The sequence below is a fragment of the Psilocybe cubensis genome, chromosome 6 (genome assembly GCF_017499595.1).
Source record: "Psilocybe cubensis strain MGC-MH-2018 chromosome 6, whole genome shotgun sequence".
In the NCBI taxonomy this organism is placed as follows: domain Eukaryota; kingdom Fungi; phylum Basidiomycota; class Agaricomycetes; order Agaricales; family Agrocybaceae; genus Psilocybe; species Psilocybe cubensis.
The window spans coordinates 2711757-2726050 of record NC_063004.1 but is presented as its reverse complement, the minus strand read 5'-3'; the positions used below and the strand labels follow the sequence as shown (position 1 = coordinate 2726050).

The following is a 14294-nucleotide window of genomic DNA, read 5'->3' as shown; positions in this document are numbered from 1 at the left end:
TAGTAGATAGGTATTAATCGATGCTGAAGTTATTTCTAGGCATGATGTTTGTTATTCCGTTGAAAATGAAAACAAGTCCGCGAATGAAAGGGAGAACAGAAAAGTGAAGGCAATAAAATAGAATGAAAGGGTAACTAGAAACGTGAAGAAAGAAAAACAGGCATGCATAAATCATGGTCGTTAGTAGATGCAAAGAGACTGAGATAGTGCGTCAAATCAATGGGCAGAAAAAAAAAGAAAACAATATCGCCGGATGAATCAAATAGTCAAAGGGGGTGCTAGGCTGGGCACAAGGATGACCATTAGAGGAAGCAGTTGCCAGAACTGCGGCATCGACAGTTTCAAAGCCGTTCTTTAAATATGACTCAGTCAACACAAATCAAGGGGAGAAGAGTATCAACAAAGAGACTCACGATTTTACAGGCTCAGATGTGATCTTTACATCGAGAAGCGCAACCAGGCCATCCGACGCATTCACAAACTCCGTTCCGACTGTTATATTGTGGTTTATATTGTCATTAGTGTTTTCCAGCAGTCCGGTGATGTATGTGATATCAGTGTGATATGTGAAGTCAGCGAACGAGGTCGTCCCAGAGAACGTCGTCCCATTTGTGATGTTGGGCGGTATACTGCTCCCCGTGATGTTGCCTATCAGCCAGTCTCTGTAGATCGCGGGAGGATTGGTTAACGCATCAGGCAAACAGAAAAGGGGCCCATACCTTCCAAGGTTATACCCGTTGGATATGATATCATGCCCCACTAAAAAAAGTGTGCCCATATCAGCACTTTACAGTCCAACAAGGGTACATTAATTAGATCCAGACAACGTACAATTCAAAGGCAATTCATATGACACGGCCATAAAAATAGCCCCACTATTGATAGATAGCACTTCAATTCAGTATCCCGAATTCGCACCGGCAGCACGATGACCGCACTTACCTGTTAGCAGAAGGACCATCTTGCACCCAATAGCGAAAGTGGTTGCCTCCTTCTATAGTCTCCTTACACGATCCCAGCTGTGGGTCTCCATAATTCCATCGAATAACAGACGTTTCATTCTCTGTGGATAGAGCAGAGTTATATTAGAAGATTGTAAATCAAACGTTGCATTCTCGCTTGCGGTGGCGGCAGCAACGTAGTTATGAACAATGAATTTGCAAACTCACGAAATCCGTCCCCGTCTCCAAGGTTCGCCCCTTGATCAGAGCCTGAATGCTGCCCAAGACATTCACCAGAAAATCCCAACGACCTGTTATCAACGCCGAGCAGAAGAAAAGCAACGCGAAGAAAAAAAAACAGAGAGGACAAGAGCCCAAGTTCAGCGTTCAGGCTGGGGCCCAAGAATCCAAGCAACCAAGAAAAAGTGATGGAACGCACAGAAAATAATTCCTCAGCCCCCCATTTTCCTCCGAGTCAACGAGCACCCTGCTGTCCGAGTTCCCAGAAATAATCGTGTTAATGGGTTCGCCCTGTCCTGGAGGAAAGGTGTTTTCCACATCCTAGAAACAAAAAAAGCCACGCGGATAACACAAATGAGGAGCCAAGCCGTCTGAATTAGCACGGCGCTGCAGAATGTTAAAGTATGAACTGAGGGTACTCACAGTGAGCATGGATCCACCATTGTCCAATGGCGAATAGAACCCTTCTGGAGGTACATTCCTCGTTGAACTCGAAGCTCTCCTCCACGGCCGCCAGTTTGAGTAGTCCATTCCATAAGCGAATGTCGGTGTAGTGCATAGCAAAATGATAGTCAGAGATAGCGTCATGGAGCCCATTGCGTGTACCATGCGATCGAAGTGCGTAGATAGGGTAAAAAGAAAGAAAATTGGACTTTGAATAGAGGCCCCAGCCGCGAGGTGCAGGCCAACAAGATATACGGCGGTGTTCAGAAAGGAGAGTGGTGGTTGGTCAATGAAGAAAAGGGCAGTTCGGTAAAATGACGGCGAGGCGAGCTGTGACTGATATCTCCGTAAAGGCATGAATGGTCCCGGAATTGCAACAATTGCACTAAAAACAGAACAAATATTTGCTGGAAAGATGTCACTATGGTGTTGAAATACTCAATTTGCTTGCAGACAAAATGGAGTGTAATAGAACAAATTCTCAAGTCCAACGCAGAACTTATAAAACCCAAGGCTAAAAATGAACACAACTCATTCAACTTAGTCACTGTGTTCAAACAGTGTACGCATCCACAGTGCCGATCACGGTCGATCTGCTAAATGTGATGGAGAGCTGACAAAAGGATCTACAGTCATCAAAATCGCCCTCAAAGGCGCGGGAAGAAAAGTGTGTCCAAGGAATCTATACCAAGGTGGAGATAATACAAAGGGTCCTACATCACTCGATGATTTCTAGGTCTCCGTAAGGCTTCGCCCTGAAATAAGAGTCATCAAAGTGATGAACGCGCACGAAACCATCTTCTCCCCCGGAAGCATAACATGTGCCAGCGGGGTGGACAGCAATACTATCGAATTCAATTAACACCTAGATGTACTCGCGGAAATGAAAACTCACGTATTGATAGGTCCGAAATGGCCCTTGACGCGTCCGACCTCCTCTTCGAAGACTTTATGCCAGAATCGGGTTTCGAATTTTCCTTGACGCAAGGATGTGGTGGTGACGTTCATGGCTTCCTGACCACCACCGAGCAGGACCTGGACGGTTCAAAGGTAAGAATTGCAGTTGTCAGCCGATGGGGCCATTGCGATGGTGCTAATGCTTACGTATGGACGGCTGGGAGCAAGAGCGGCGCTGTTCAGAGGAGTTTCGGTAGTGAAGGTCTTGATGACCATGAGATTTTTGGTATCGTGTATCTGTTCAATCGGAAACATCGATTTAGGCCTCTTATACGAGAAGAAACGATAAAAAACGACGTACCCGAGCAGACTTGTCCTTGCTACTGGTAATGCAGTATGTCCAGTCCTTGCTCATCTGCATATCGGTGACAACGTCACCGTGCGCCCGCTCATTGCTGTCAACTTCCTCTCCCGTCTTAACGTTGAACAATGCGACTTTTCCTGACTCGTGGCCGGTGATGATGATATGGGGCTGTAGTGTGAATGCGCAGACCGTGGCTTTTGAGCCGATGGGGTTGAACATGAAGATAGGTTCTTTCGATTCTATTGAACAAGAAAGATACATTCCACATGTCAAAAGCTTGTCAGAAAGTAAGGAAGGGCGCAGAGACGACGGAAGACGCACGTTTTGTACCATCTCCCTCCTGATTGATAGCGAAAACTCTGATAGCGCATTGGTGACCCATACGCTGTTCGGTGATGCAGACGACTTGAGTTCCAGCCTCGTTGAAAGCGACTCGTTTCACAGCTGTGGGGAACTCCCATGTAAACAGACATTTTCCTGTTGCAACTGCCCACAGTCGCAGGGTATTATCGGCAGCGCCTGACACCAGGTATTTTGTTTGGGCTATGTAGAATCTTGTCAGTAAAAAACCACGAAATAAAGCCCCGATGAGGAAGAGAGAGGCCGAGATCAAAAGCAAGGACATACGATCAACATCTACAGTCCACACGGTTCCATTGTTTCCTTCATATGTTCCCAGCCGCTCTCCGTTATGTGAGTACCAGACGTTGATGATGTTATCCTTGGAGCATGTGAATAAGAGGTCTCCTTCGGCGTTGAACTTGATTTGTGTCAAAGATCGTTCATGACCTATTCAAAAATGCATTCGAGTGATTTAGTACTTTGCTCCTGATGTACCACAATCTGTCGACATGGAGCTGACCTTGCAAAAGAATAGGCCTCTATATAGTGGTTTGTGAGTGTCGATTTCAATGATTCATGCGATTTCCGTCGCGAAACTCACCATTTTTGTGTAGTTATTGGATGAGACCGACACTGACTCGAGGGATGCGAACCGACGATTTTTGCGAGTCACGTGGTAATACTGGATTAGGAAATCATTGATGATCGGTAAGCACTGACTTCGCCCTCCCAGCAACGGAGTAACTTAAACCACAACCATCGTATTAGGCTCTCAGCTTCTATTATATTTTCCCGAGTTCTCAACATAAAATATCTACTGATATGACCCAACTCCCACAGGAGCTTATCGACAAGATTATCGACACATTGGCAGCGTTATCAGTTAGTGAAGGACTCCCGCAAGGGGCATATTTAATACCTTGCTCACTTGTTAGCCATTCTTTTCGGCCTCGGTGTCTTCTCCATATCTTCTCCACAGTCACTATTCCAGACGGGCCTCACGCAACTCGGATGACAAGACTCGTTGGCCTTTCAAATCTCATCGAAATGAACCCAGAGATATCTCGTTACATAGACGGCCTAGTTATTCAGTTCGGACTGCTGAAAAGCACCTTCTTCATATTACCTGACCCCACTTTTCTTCGTATGATGGCGGAAATATCACCTATTCGGCAGCTTACAATAGCCTCAAAGGGTATCATAAACCTCAGAAATCCCCTACTCTTCGTGGACAACGTCATTCCGTTCTTTGCCTCATCTATCACCTCCTTGACGATCCAGTGTCTCGCCCATGTGCCAGTGGAAATTATCTCGAGCTGCGTGCATCTGACATCTCTCGCCGTTTCCTTCACATCTCTGACAGGTCAATCGACTATACAATCTCCCGGGATACCAACAAAGTCAAAACCTCTGCATCATCTACAATTGACAAACTTTTCCTATCAAAATTCTAGAATTGCGCTGGAAGTACTCCTGCGGCCGTCTTCGCATGTGGACTTATCCAGACTTCAAACATTAATAGTATACGCGGACAAGTCGTCCTACAACATAATTAAGGATCTTCTCAAAGCGTGCTCCAACGCTCTTGAGGAATTCGCACTCCTAAGTGTAGGAGACTCAGCTTGTGAGACGCTTTAATTGAAGTTATTTGTAATGTCGTTGACGATTACCTAGGGGTTCAAGGGAACTGGGAAAATTTGAATTTACAGGAAATGTCACGTTTGCGCACGTTTCGCTTTCATCCCCCCTTTGCAAATGGACCTGCTCGCGTTGTGACGAGGGACCCCGGCTCAGATAAACCTTGGGGGGCAGTTACGGATTATATTCCTCGCTCATAGAACAGTGCACCTCTACAGTGGACGCTTCCCGGGCAGTTTGCTCTTAAATAGCTCAATGGTTGCCTAGGACGTCAAGTGTCTCAGCACCCGATCTCAGCGATTTCGGATAGCCAAAATCGATGCAGGATTAATGTCGTATCCTAAAAATGTAGAAGCGCTAATTGGAAGGTACGGTTGATTATCGATTTTGAAGTCACCCCAGTACATTCAACCTTAGTGTAATTCGCGGACAGTACCTGAGAGGAGTAGATAACACAATCAGCTCAGGAAACAATTCGCAAAAGGAGCCAATTTTACCTCAGATTAATTGGATAGTGTAGTATAACTTCGGAGAGTCCTCTTGTTGGAACTCTGTCGCTCCTAAATTGTGGGCGAAACAAACCTGAGTGATTTTGTTGAGCAAGTCCCAGTTGTTAATTTATAGTCAATCCATGTAAATATCGGTTATAATGATCCTCAATCCAGTGTTCTTGGTATTTTATCAACAGTGAGCACTTCAGCTTCAACCTTCAATTACAACGCTCGGAGGTGATGCACCCGTGCGCGCGTGAATCCTTGATACGAGTTGAGTGTTCTCCAACGCGACGATCGGAACGGCCGTTTCCTCGCAATCGAATTGAAATCAGGGTGTTAGAAAATTTAATGCAAACGTTACTAATAGTAATACTTATATCGTAGAGGGAACGAGGTCTCAGGATTAGAGCACGCAATTTTTGTACTTTTTTCTGCCTACTGATGTTCCTACCGAGTCAAAGATTTACCCGACGGGTGAGCGCCGTTCCCTGTGCGATTTAGACGGGGACGGATTTCTCTCTTCTCAAACCGGATTCCTTCCTCCAAAGACTGCCATATATCGCTGAGTCGTGGCGTTCTGCTGACTAGCTGTTAGTCCAACTACGTAGGTTCATCCACGGTGTACATGTATATAGTCCCGCGAATGCAGGATTTAAAAATAGAACGGCCACAGACGCACGCACCTTCGCTTTGAACCTAGCCGGTCCATCAATGCAGACCGCAATCATTTCAAGTCTCTAACTACCCTGTCGAGGTGCAAAATACCTAGATTTTTTTTTCTGCGAGAAATTCTGAGTATTTTGATCGTTGCTGTTGTGTGAGGTTGAAGTAAATTGGTGAGTCTGCGGACATCGGGTATTCTCAGGAAAGCTGCCACGGAAGATTGACAGAATTCTTGTGCGAGTTAGCGTCGGAGAGAGAAGGCGCCCATAAGGTTTATTGTTTTGCCTCAAGTATTTTGATAAAACCTCGTCCCAACGATATAAAATGGCGTCCAGTAGTAGGTGTTTGAGGCACCAAGTTCTATACAGCTTCGCATTTTAAAGATGGCCTACAGACACATCATTGCATTCACTAGCTTTATAGTATCTGACTCATTCCTAGCAGATACGTCATTGGCAGAAAGAGCGCTTAATTATTTGGAGGGCTGTCAGGGTGCGCTGAGGTACTTATCCACTGATTCATTGCGTTAAACCCTAAACTGACAAACTGTAGCGTCTTTCATGGCTTCCAAGTTGAGAATTACAGGCGATTCTACCTCTTTATAGGTGATACTCTGCTTCTGAACTCATCGTGTTCTCCTAATTTAAAAATGGAACTAGTTTGGGAATCACTCGAGTCAATAAATAGGGCAACGTCCAGAGTCGACTTTCCCGGATTCGTTATGAGTCTAAATACTCTATCCCAAGCCAGTGATTGTACATGGCAACATATAAGTTTCGACGAGGACCCAAGTAACGCTTTGGGCGCTCCTATGACAGAGCTTTCTATAGGAAACCCCAAAATAGGGCATTCTCAAGAACTAGGGTCGAGGGTCGGTATACTAAAGCGCAATTCTATATCCTACAACGGGGTGTATCAACCATTAGCATGGGGAACAATACGACAGACATCTCAATTTGTGTTGGCTATTGGATGGGACAACGTACAGGTAGGGAGATATGTGGCCATTCGAATGAAATATGTTACTGACAGTGTTGGGTACTCTCTAGGCTCACCTAAATGCCATTCATATCCCTCCTGTCAAACCATTGGCCGAGTTAAATCTATCCGATATTTCTGACCTGGTTGTCAGTCATGTCATCTTACATAGGCGGTCAAATTCATCGGTGATGTAGATTACTTGTTCGTTGAACAAAGAAGTCCTGTGTATCAATTTTGATATAAACATCCTTGCGATATGATCAATAAATACATTGACATGCTCTAACTATTAATACATGAGTACCTTTGAACTTGAGTCTTGTTCGGAGGTCTCAACTTAAGACTCAACAACCAATTCACGTGATATAGAAAATTTGCGACATTTACAATTTCCGGTTCAACAAAGCTCAAGTTCGACTTAGTTGTGGATGAACATTTTCCAACATTTTCCAACATTTTCCAAAGGCAGGCTGTGACGTACTCAAGGAGCACGTTTCAGTCGCTAAAAATCTGGTAGATTTATGAACCTTTATTATATTGTTCTTCTATAATAAGATAGCATGTCCGCGGGCCCATAGAGCGCGACACCGGACGTTGTATAGACCTTTATTCAAGTCAGGCAGCCTGGGACTCTGTTGCGACCTCTTACGAATTTTGGTGACGGAGGTGATCATGCCAACCTGGATTACTTTTGGGCCAGTCCTTGCTGAGGGAATCCTTCAAAGTTGACTCCATAAGTAAATAAAGCTGCACTCCTAGCTCATTGGTTTCGCGGATAAAGGTTTCTTGAGCCTGCTCACGAGTAAATTGGTGGTCTTCTATAAGTTCGTCGATGTGGATGTGAGACCCTGCAAGACGAATGCGAAACTCTAAAATAATACTTTTGAAGAGTTTAGCTATCAGGCTTGTCAGTGGTTCATTGTCGTTAACAACGAAGCCTCCGAAGCTAAAACGATTGCCGGTGACGAAAGATTGTTTGCCAGCCCCGCCTGTGTTTAATTCGCCTGGTAAGCCTCGGTTAACTTGGTCAAATAGATCTTCCATGGTATTTTGCAACCTTATAGGCACAATGCTGGTCTTCATGTAACGCATAGTGCAGTAAAGAAGGGCCCAAATAAAAGACTCGGCGTCGTCGATGCAGTGGTGAACCTTTGACGGGTCCTCGAGAAGTCCTATTGACATGAACTGCCACGTTCCCTGGTAATAGTACATTTTTAGCCGCAAGTCATCACCGGAGCAAATCAAGTCACTCACCGACCGAGATTGCTGCCTCTTGTCCTTGAGAGGAGTATGTGTTTCAATGTTGTAGCGCGCTGCCAGGTCCCAGTCATTCAGCACTCCGCCTTTACCATCTCTCCTCCGCAGGATATTTCCTAAGCTCACGTCTCTGTGTAGAATCCCGCAGATCTGGTACGCATCTTGGTGAGCTGCCGCAGGATAATTGAATGAGCATCGAATCACGAAAATCACTCGATGCTTACCAATTATAGCATCATGTATAGCCACGACCAACTGCCTTGGGTTCTCGAATTCCCAGAGAGGAAGACCGACAACGTCTTCAATGAATCTAATGTGCACTCTCTTCATAACATCCTTTGCGACTCCACCTGCATTCCATTTCGCTTCGGTATAATCCTGGGTGATTGTCCTATGGCCAGGTATGTCGTCGCCGTAGAGGTATTGGGGTACATTTCGGACACCATGTTTGTTCAGAGTCTGAAGTATATCGGTTTCCTTTTCCATACCTGACGCACAAGACCTCCAGGAATCCTTCAAAAAGACAATATCCTCCCCCTCGGGACGACTGGGGTCCCACGCCGGGTACCCTCGCGTCGCCCTTCCAATCAGTGAGTGTGGTTCAGATAAAGCCCCCCAAACATAAACTGTATGTGCCACCCCACCAGCACTTGTTGGAATATCCATTTCGAGAACCTTGACGTTATGATCTTGTGGTCTCCATTGGTATAGCTTACTCTGTGCCAGCTTGACTTTCTCGTCGTCTAGAGGAACCATTCTGACCGTTGTATCGTGCCCACGAGCTTCGTCAGTGGTTTGAGAGTGTCGCCAGAGAAATTCCAGAAGTAAATGTCCATCAATCCGATAATTAATCTGTTCGGAGACGAGCGCACCCGCACGGTCAAAACGAATAATCCGTGCGTAGGGGTCCCCAATATCCACGATGTAGCAATGCGTGCGGTGTTGAGCTCCGAGCCACATTTTCGCATAGTTGTATATCCGCCTTGGGCACACCTTGTTCGCGTCGCCTCTAGCCTCGAAAGGATGTTGTGATTCGGTTGAATCCAACTGGCTTTCCGAGTCAATGCTATCCTTGGTGGCTCTATGATCAAAAGGGTCCGCTTTGTCTTGCTGGGTTCTAAACTCGAAAATCAACTCCAGCTCCATGTAGTCGATGCTGTTTTGCGGGACTGCTACGCTCTGTTTATATGCCACCACGTCAGGCACCAAAGGCTTTGAATCTGCATAGGAATATGTCGACGAGTTAACCAGCTGGAATCCTGAAATAGCTTGGCTCTCTTCAAGACGTTGAATCTTCATATATTTCAAGCAAAAGTGAAGCAGTCAGAATGAAGGAGATAGACAGAGCGACTTACGAATGAATCACGCGTCTCCTTCTCCTCGTCCTGTGTATCCAACGCAGAGAAGAAATCATGCTCGAAACTCGGTACGAATTTGGTCTTCATGTCCACCACTGGCAACAACTTCAGCATATCTTCGATAGGCATAGGGCCTACAAATTGGCCTTCAACACCTGCAGCACCCATTACTACCCGGCGTCCTCGTTTTGAGCAGAAATTTGCTGTTTGATGTCTGGATCGATGCAAGCCTTGAGACAGCTTCTGTGTACCGAAGATTCAGCGACTAATGATGGAGAATAGAGGGATAATAACGCGTCAATCAACGCGTTCTTTTTCAAACTGAACTTCAACGCCAAGCGTTCAAGTTCGAACCCTGGGTAATAATGATCTCGTGATCGAAGTATAACTTCAGGGTAGGCGTTTTTGAGGGCATCTGTCCGGCGGACAGTCTGCCGGACAGTCTGCCAGACTCGGGGGTATTTAGAACTTGTTCGTGACAGAAAAGGTGACACTTGGGTGCCCGTGCTGCGCTCAGCGCCAGCGCTCACTCATTGTTGCGCACGCTAGCCATGGACCCTTCCCGACACCTCATCAGCCCTCCTTCAAGTGGGAGGTGGAATTGATTTATAAGTCAACCTTTGTGTTGTTTTTTTAAACTAAAATCATGTTTTTGCAAGAAAGGACATTAAACACATGTGTTCTAAATGACCATTGTAGCCACTTGCTACATACTTATACCAGTTGCAAGTCCTGACTGTAAGGAAGGAATTTGTGTACCGCCACTCTCGCTTGAATTAAGAGAATATAGCTGTCTTAAAAGAAAATCATGTCTCATTGCTTTCTATATTATTTTGTCTGTCCGTCAATAATACTAACATTGCCCAAAATTCAATAGTTAATGAACTTGTAATATATACACCTATTTCTCTTAAGCCAATAGAGACACTCATATCATCTTGGTGTGGAGGCACAACTCCCTCCAAGTCCAGAACGATGAGCAAGGACCGGGTCACAGATGGTCACAAATACCCAAGATCTCCCCAGAGTCCGCCGGACAGTCTGGCAGACTGTCCGGGAAAAGGCAATCTCGTAAACGAGATGCTCTGCTTGTTCGAGTCATAGTTTTAAATTTAAAGTTCAAAGTGCAACATTCTGCTTGGGAATGCCAGTGTGATTTGAAACCTGCCTAGCGACAGGGGCTTCGCGATGGGTCAGGTGACCGTGACCCGTGAGAATGTTCGCGTTTCTCTTTCTCAATGATTTTCCGTCGTGACTCGCTGCGAACGACCTCCAGCCTGCTAATCATTATCCACTGAACATGTCAATAACTAATATTTCCGCATCCTGAAACTTATTCGAGTGCTTAACGAGTCTGCGATGAATCGAAAACAGAACAAGCTTCAACCGGCATCGCGCTTCAACGTTCTCCACCAGGGTGATTCACACGCGCAGCTGCAGCGTCGATTAGAGCTATTGATATGCATGTGGACGTTATGTGCTATTCGGATACACGGTCAGAAACTTAACACGTCAATAATGGAAGCGATGGGCTCGGAGATGACAAACAGTGGTTTCTTTATGCTTTCCTCATAACCTACAGAGCTGGACCCGAAACAAGCGAAGTACCGCCCCCGTGAAATGGACTACGCCTATTGGGGAGGTCAGAAGGTGATTGAAGAGCCTCATGTATACAGTGCTGTACTGCAAAAATGGGGTATTCTGTAAGTGCAACATTGGATATCGAAGCTTAATTCGAAGTCTTATCAAATATCCAGCGCGATGAACGATTCTCTTGCAATACCAGCGATCCTGACCATTTCAATAATATGCTTTCAGGCAATACAACATCTTTCCAGAGGATTTGGGGCTGTTCATTTGAGCGGCCGAAACGCTAATGGCCAGCATCTAACTCCAACACCTGCAGTAAACCCAGCTACTCTACAATATTTGCGCCAGCAGAGCAAAGATAACGCTGGTTTGGTGACATTTGGGTATGCGATGGCGCGTCTAGTTGGTTGCCTCGTGCTATTCTTGCTGTCGATGCAGACATCACTTCAATGTCAGCGCTCTGAGGCAGCTCAATGTCCCGAGGCCTTTATGACTTTTACCTTTGTGAGCTGCGGTTTCCAGAAATAATCTGATGATCTGAGCTGATTGTATCCAGTTTTATTGCTCCTTCTTGGCAATTATATCTGTGACAATCCAAAACTTGTCCACATCTGCAACGTCACAAAATACTTTGCTGTTGATTTGTACGTCTTGCATTTACGCCTACAGGGACATCTGGCCTCTGGCGACATACACCCAACAGCCCAAAGACTGGCCCCAAGACGAATTCTTGTGGATTAAACTAGCAATTTTGAGTTTTACAGCATGGTTCATCCCCCTGTTTGTTCCTCGGCGGTATGTGCCGGTGAATCCAGAGGTGCGCCTACTTTGTTCTGTGCACATTTCATTTCCAGTATAGGGACGACTCACTCTTTGCAGGACCCTATGCCAGAGCCAAACAACGAGCAAACATGCTCTATCTTCTCTCTCGGCCTCTTTTCCTATCTCGATCCCGTCGTTTCTCTGGGGTCTCGAGTTGAGCATTTGGAGGCCAGCAAATTGCCCCCACTCTCTGACACTGATTTCTCCCGAAATCTTGTTGCTAAGGCTTTCCCAGTAAGCAGTGGTTTTTATACTATTTTTGTTACATGGCTCAACCAATTGTGTAAAGTATTTGGATGTATACAGTGGTGCAAAGAAGCGGCACCTATTTATTGGGTTAATGTCCGTTTTTCGTACGTGTTGAATGTTTAAACTGCAATATATAATATTCATTTCGTGATCAGGCTACGAATATTCAGTAATGGCACTTTCTGTCATAGGCCAAGTGGTTGCCGGTTTTCTTTCACCCATTGGTATCAATCGTATTCTTAGGTTAGTCAACTGCCTTATGGACTTTCTCTTTCCTATTAACCCTTTCAACACATTATCCTAGCTACATTGAAAACGGAGGGGAAGGAGCCACAATACGTCCATGGTTCTGGATCCTGTGTTTGTTTTGTGGCCCATCCTTCGATTCGATTCTCTTCCAGTGGTATATATTCCTAGCGACCAGAACACTGACACATACGGAGGCGCTGATGACGCAATTAATCTTTGAGCATAGCCTGCGGGTCAGGTTCACGGCTGACTCGAGTGAAGAAGTCAAGCCTAAAATTACCACAGACCAGGACCAGACTGGTGTTAACACTGACTCCTCCGAAGGTTTAGAACCAGCAGCGCCCGCTGAACAAGCTGATGCTGTCTCCGCGACTCCTGGTGCTCCCCCTGGTATACCGGTACTTTCTCCATTGAATCAAAGTGATGCCAACGACGAGGCATCTTCTTCCAAGAAAGAGTCACACTTTATTGGCAAAATTAACAACCTTGTCACAACAGATTTAGGAAATGTTATCGACGCAAGGGATTTCCTTTTTGTGGGTTAGTAAGATTTCTAATTGCCAGAAATTTACTGGTTATTATTAAACAAAATTATAGCTTTATACGTCCCGCTTCAAATATCGCTCTCGATCTGGTTTCTTTACATTTTACTTGGATGGAGGTGTGACTTTTATTTAAGAATGTATTGTGTATTACTCACTGAAGTACCCAGTGCTTTCGTTGGCCTAGGGGTTATGATTCTATTTTTACCTGTTCCGGGATACACATCAAAGATGCTACATAGTATCCAAAAAACTCGGATGTCCAAGGTGCTGTGTATACCGTTTGAATGCTCTGCAAGAATATTGACGCAAAATTTGCAGACAGATGCAAAGGTGCAAACTATAACTGAAGGCAGGTTAAACAGCTTTCTCTGAACGTTTACATTAAGGTTGTTTTATAGTCATCGCTGTTCTCAAAATGGTGAAACTATTCGGTTGGGAGCAAGAGTTGGCCAAAAAGATTGATAATAAAAGGGAGGAAGAGCTCTCTGCAATCTGGAGATATAAGGTTCTTGCCGACCGCCCTACCCATTTACCGGTATTGATGAATACTTAGACCTTTTCTATATTTACGCGATTCTTCAAGTAAGTTTTTCATCCTACTCAGTTTCTGTTAGCTAAGACTTTCCGTAGCGTCTTCATTCCAACTGCTACCATGGTGGCGACCTACGCAACCTATACTATGGTCATGAAACGAAGCCTTACACGTGAGCAGTTTCTACTTTCTTGCTCTCAGAATTGGAACCAATTACTTGCTTTATCATAGCATCCATAATCTTTTCAAGCTTAACTGTGTTCACAATGATTCGAAATCAACTGTTTCAAATTAATAGTCAGCTTTCGACATCCATACAAGGTACCTATAAATTTATCATAGTACCATCTCCGTAAAATGACCGAATTAACTTCAGGGAAGGTGTCTTTGGATCGTATCTCCGATTTTCTATGCAATACAGAGCTCTTGGACTCGTTTGAAAATTCAATAGTCATTGATAACCCCCTTCCCGAGTCCGAGGAGATAGGTTTCCGAAAAGCTTCATTTTCTTGGAGAGTTGGCAGTAATGACAGCGCGCCTACGTCTGTACACAATCAATATCGGCTTGAGATCAAGGATGAGCTTCTATTCAAACCTAATTGCATTAACCTGATCGTTGGACCAACGTACGCTTACACTTTTCTAATCTTATTTTTGTAATTTCTCACTTTTATCAGTGGCTCTGGAA

The 14294-nt window shown here is 45.0% G+C and overlaps 4 protein-coding genes across 4 annotated transcripts; 1 reads left to right on the top strand and 3 right to left on the bottom strand.

Moving 5' to 3' along the window:
* Positions 1-258: 258 nt before the first annotated feature.
* On the bottom strand, positions 259-1712 carry JR316_0007362 (uncharacterized protein; the record flags this gene model as incomplete). Its single annotated transcript, XM_047893105.1, has 8 exons — positions 259-352; positions 414-662; positions 720-759; positions 832-875; positions 943-1063; positions 1170-1252; positions 1381-1502; positions 1605-1712. 8 exons carry the CDS (start codon positions 1710-1712, stop codon positions 259-261), a joined length of 861 nt encoding a protein of 286 aa, XP_047748387.1.
* Positions 1713-2343: 631 nt separating this feature from the next.
* JR316_0007361 (translation initiation factor eIF3 subunit) lies at positions 2344-3739 on the bottom strand (the record flags this gene model as incomplete). Its single annotated transcript, XM_047893104.1, has 7 exons — positions 2344-2470; positions 2521-2660; positions 2730-2819; positions 2884-3125; positions 3208-3429; positions 3514-3675; positions 3724-3739. The coding sequence occupies 7 exons, from the start codon at positions 3737-3739 to the stop codon at positions 2344-2346; spliced, it is 999 nt and encodes a 332-aa protein (XP_047748386.1).
* Positions 3740-4377: 638 nt separating this feature from the next.
* Positions 4378-5066, top strand: JR316_0007360 (uncharacterized protein; the record flags this gene model as incomplete). Its single annotated transcript, XM_047893103.1, has 2 exons — positions 4378-4852; positions 4903-5066. The coding sequence occupies 2 exons, from the start codon at positions 4378-4380 to the stop codon at positions 5064-5066; spliced, it is 639 nt and encodes a 212-aa protein (XP_047748385.1).
* Positions 5067-7649: 2583 nt separating this feature from the next.
* On the bottom strand, positions 7650-9787 carry JR316_0007359 (uncharacterized protein; the record flags this gene model as incomplete). Its single annotated transcript, XM_047893102.1, has 4 exons — positions 7650-8201; positions 8259-8431; positions 8486-9554; positions 9617-9787. The coding sequence occupies 4 exons, from the start codon at positions 9785-9787 to the stop codon at positions 7650-7652; spliced, it is 1965 nt and encodes a 654-aa protein (XP_047748384.1).
* Positions 9788-14294: the final 4507 nt, after the last annotated feature.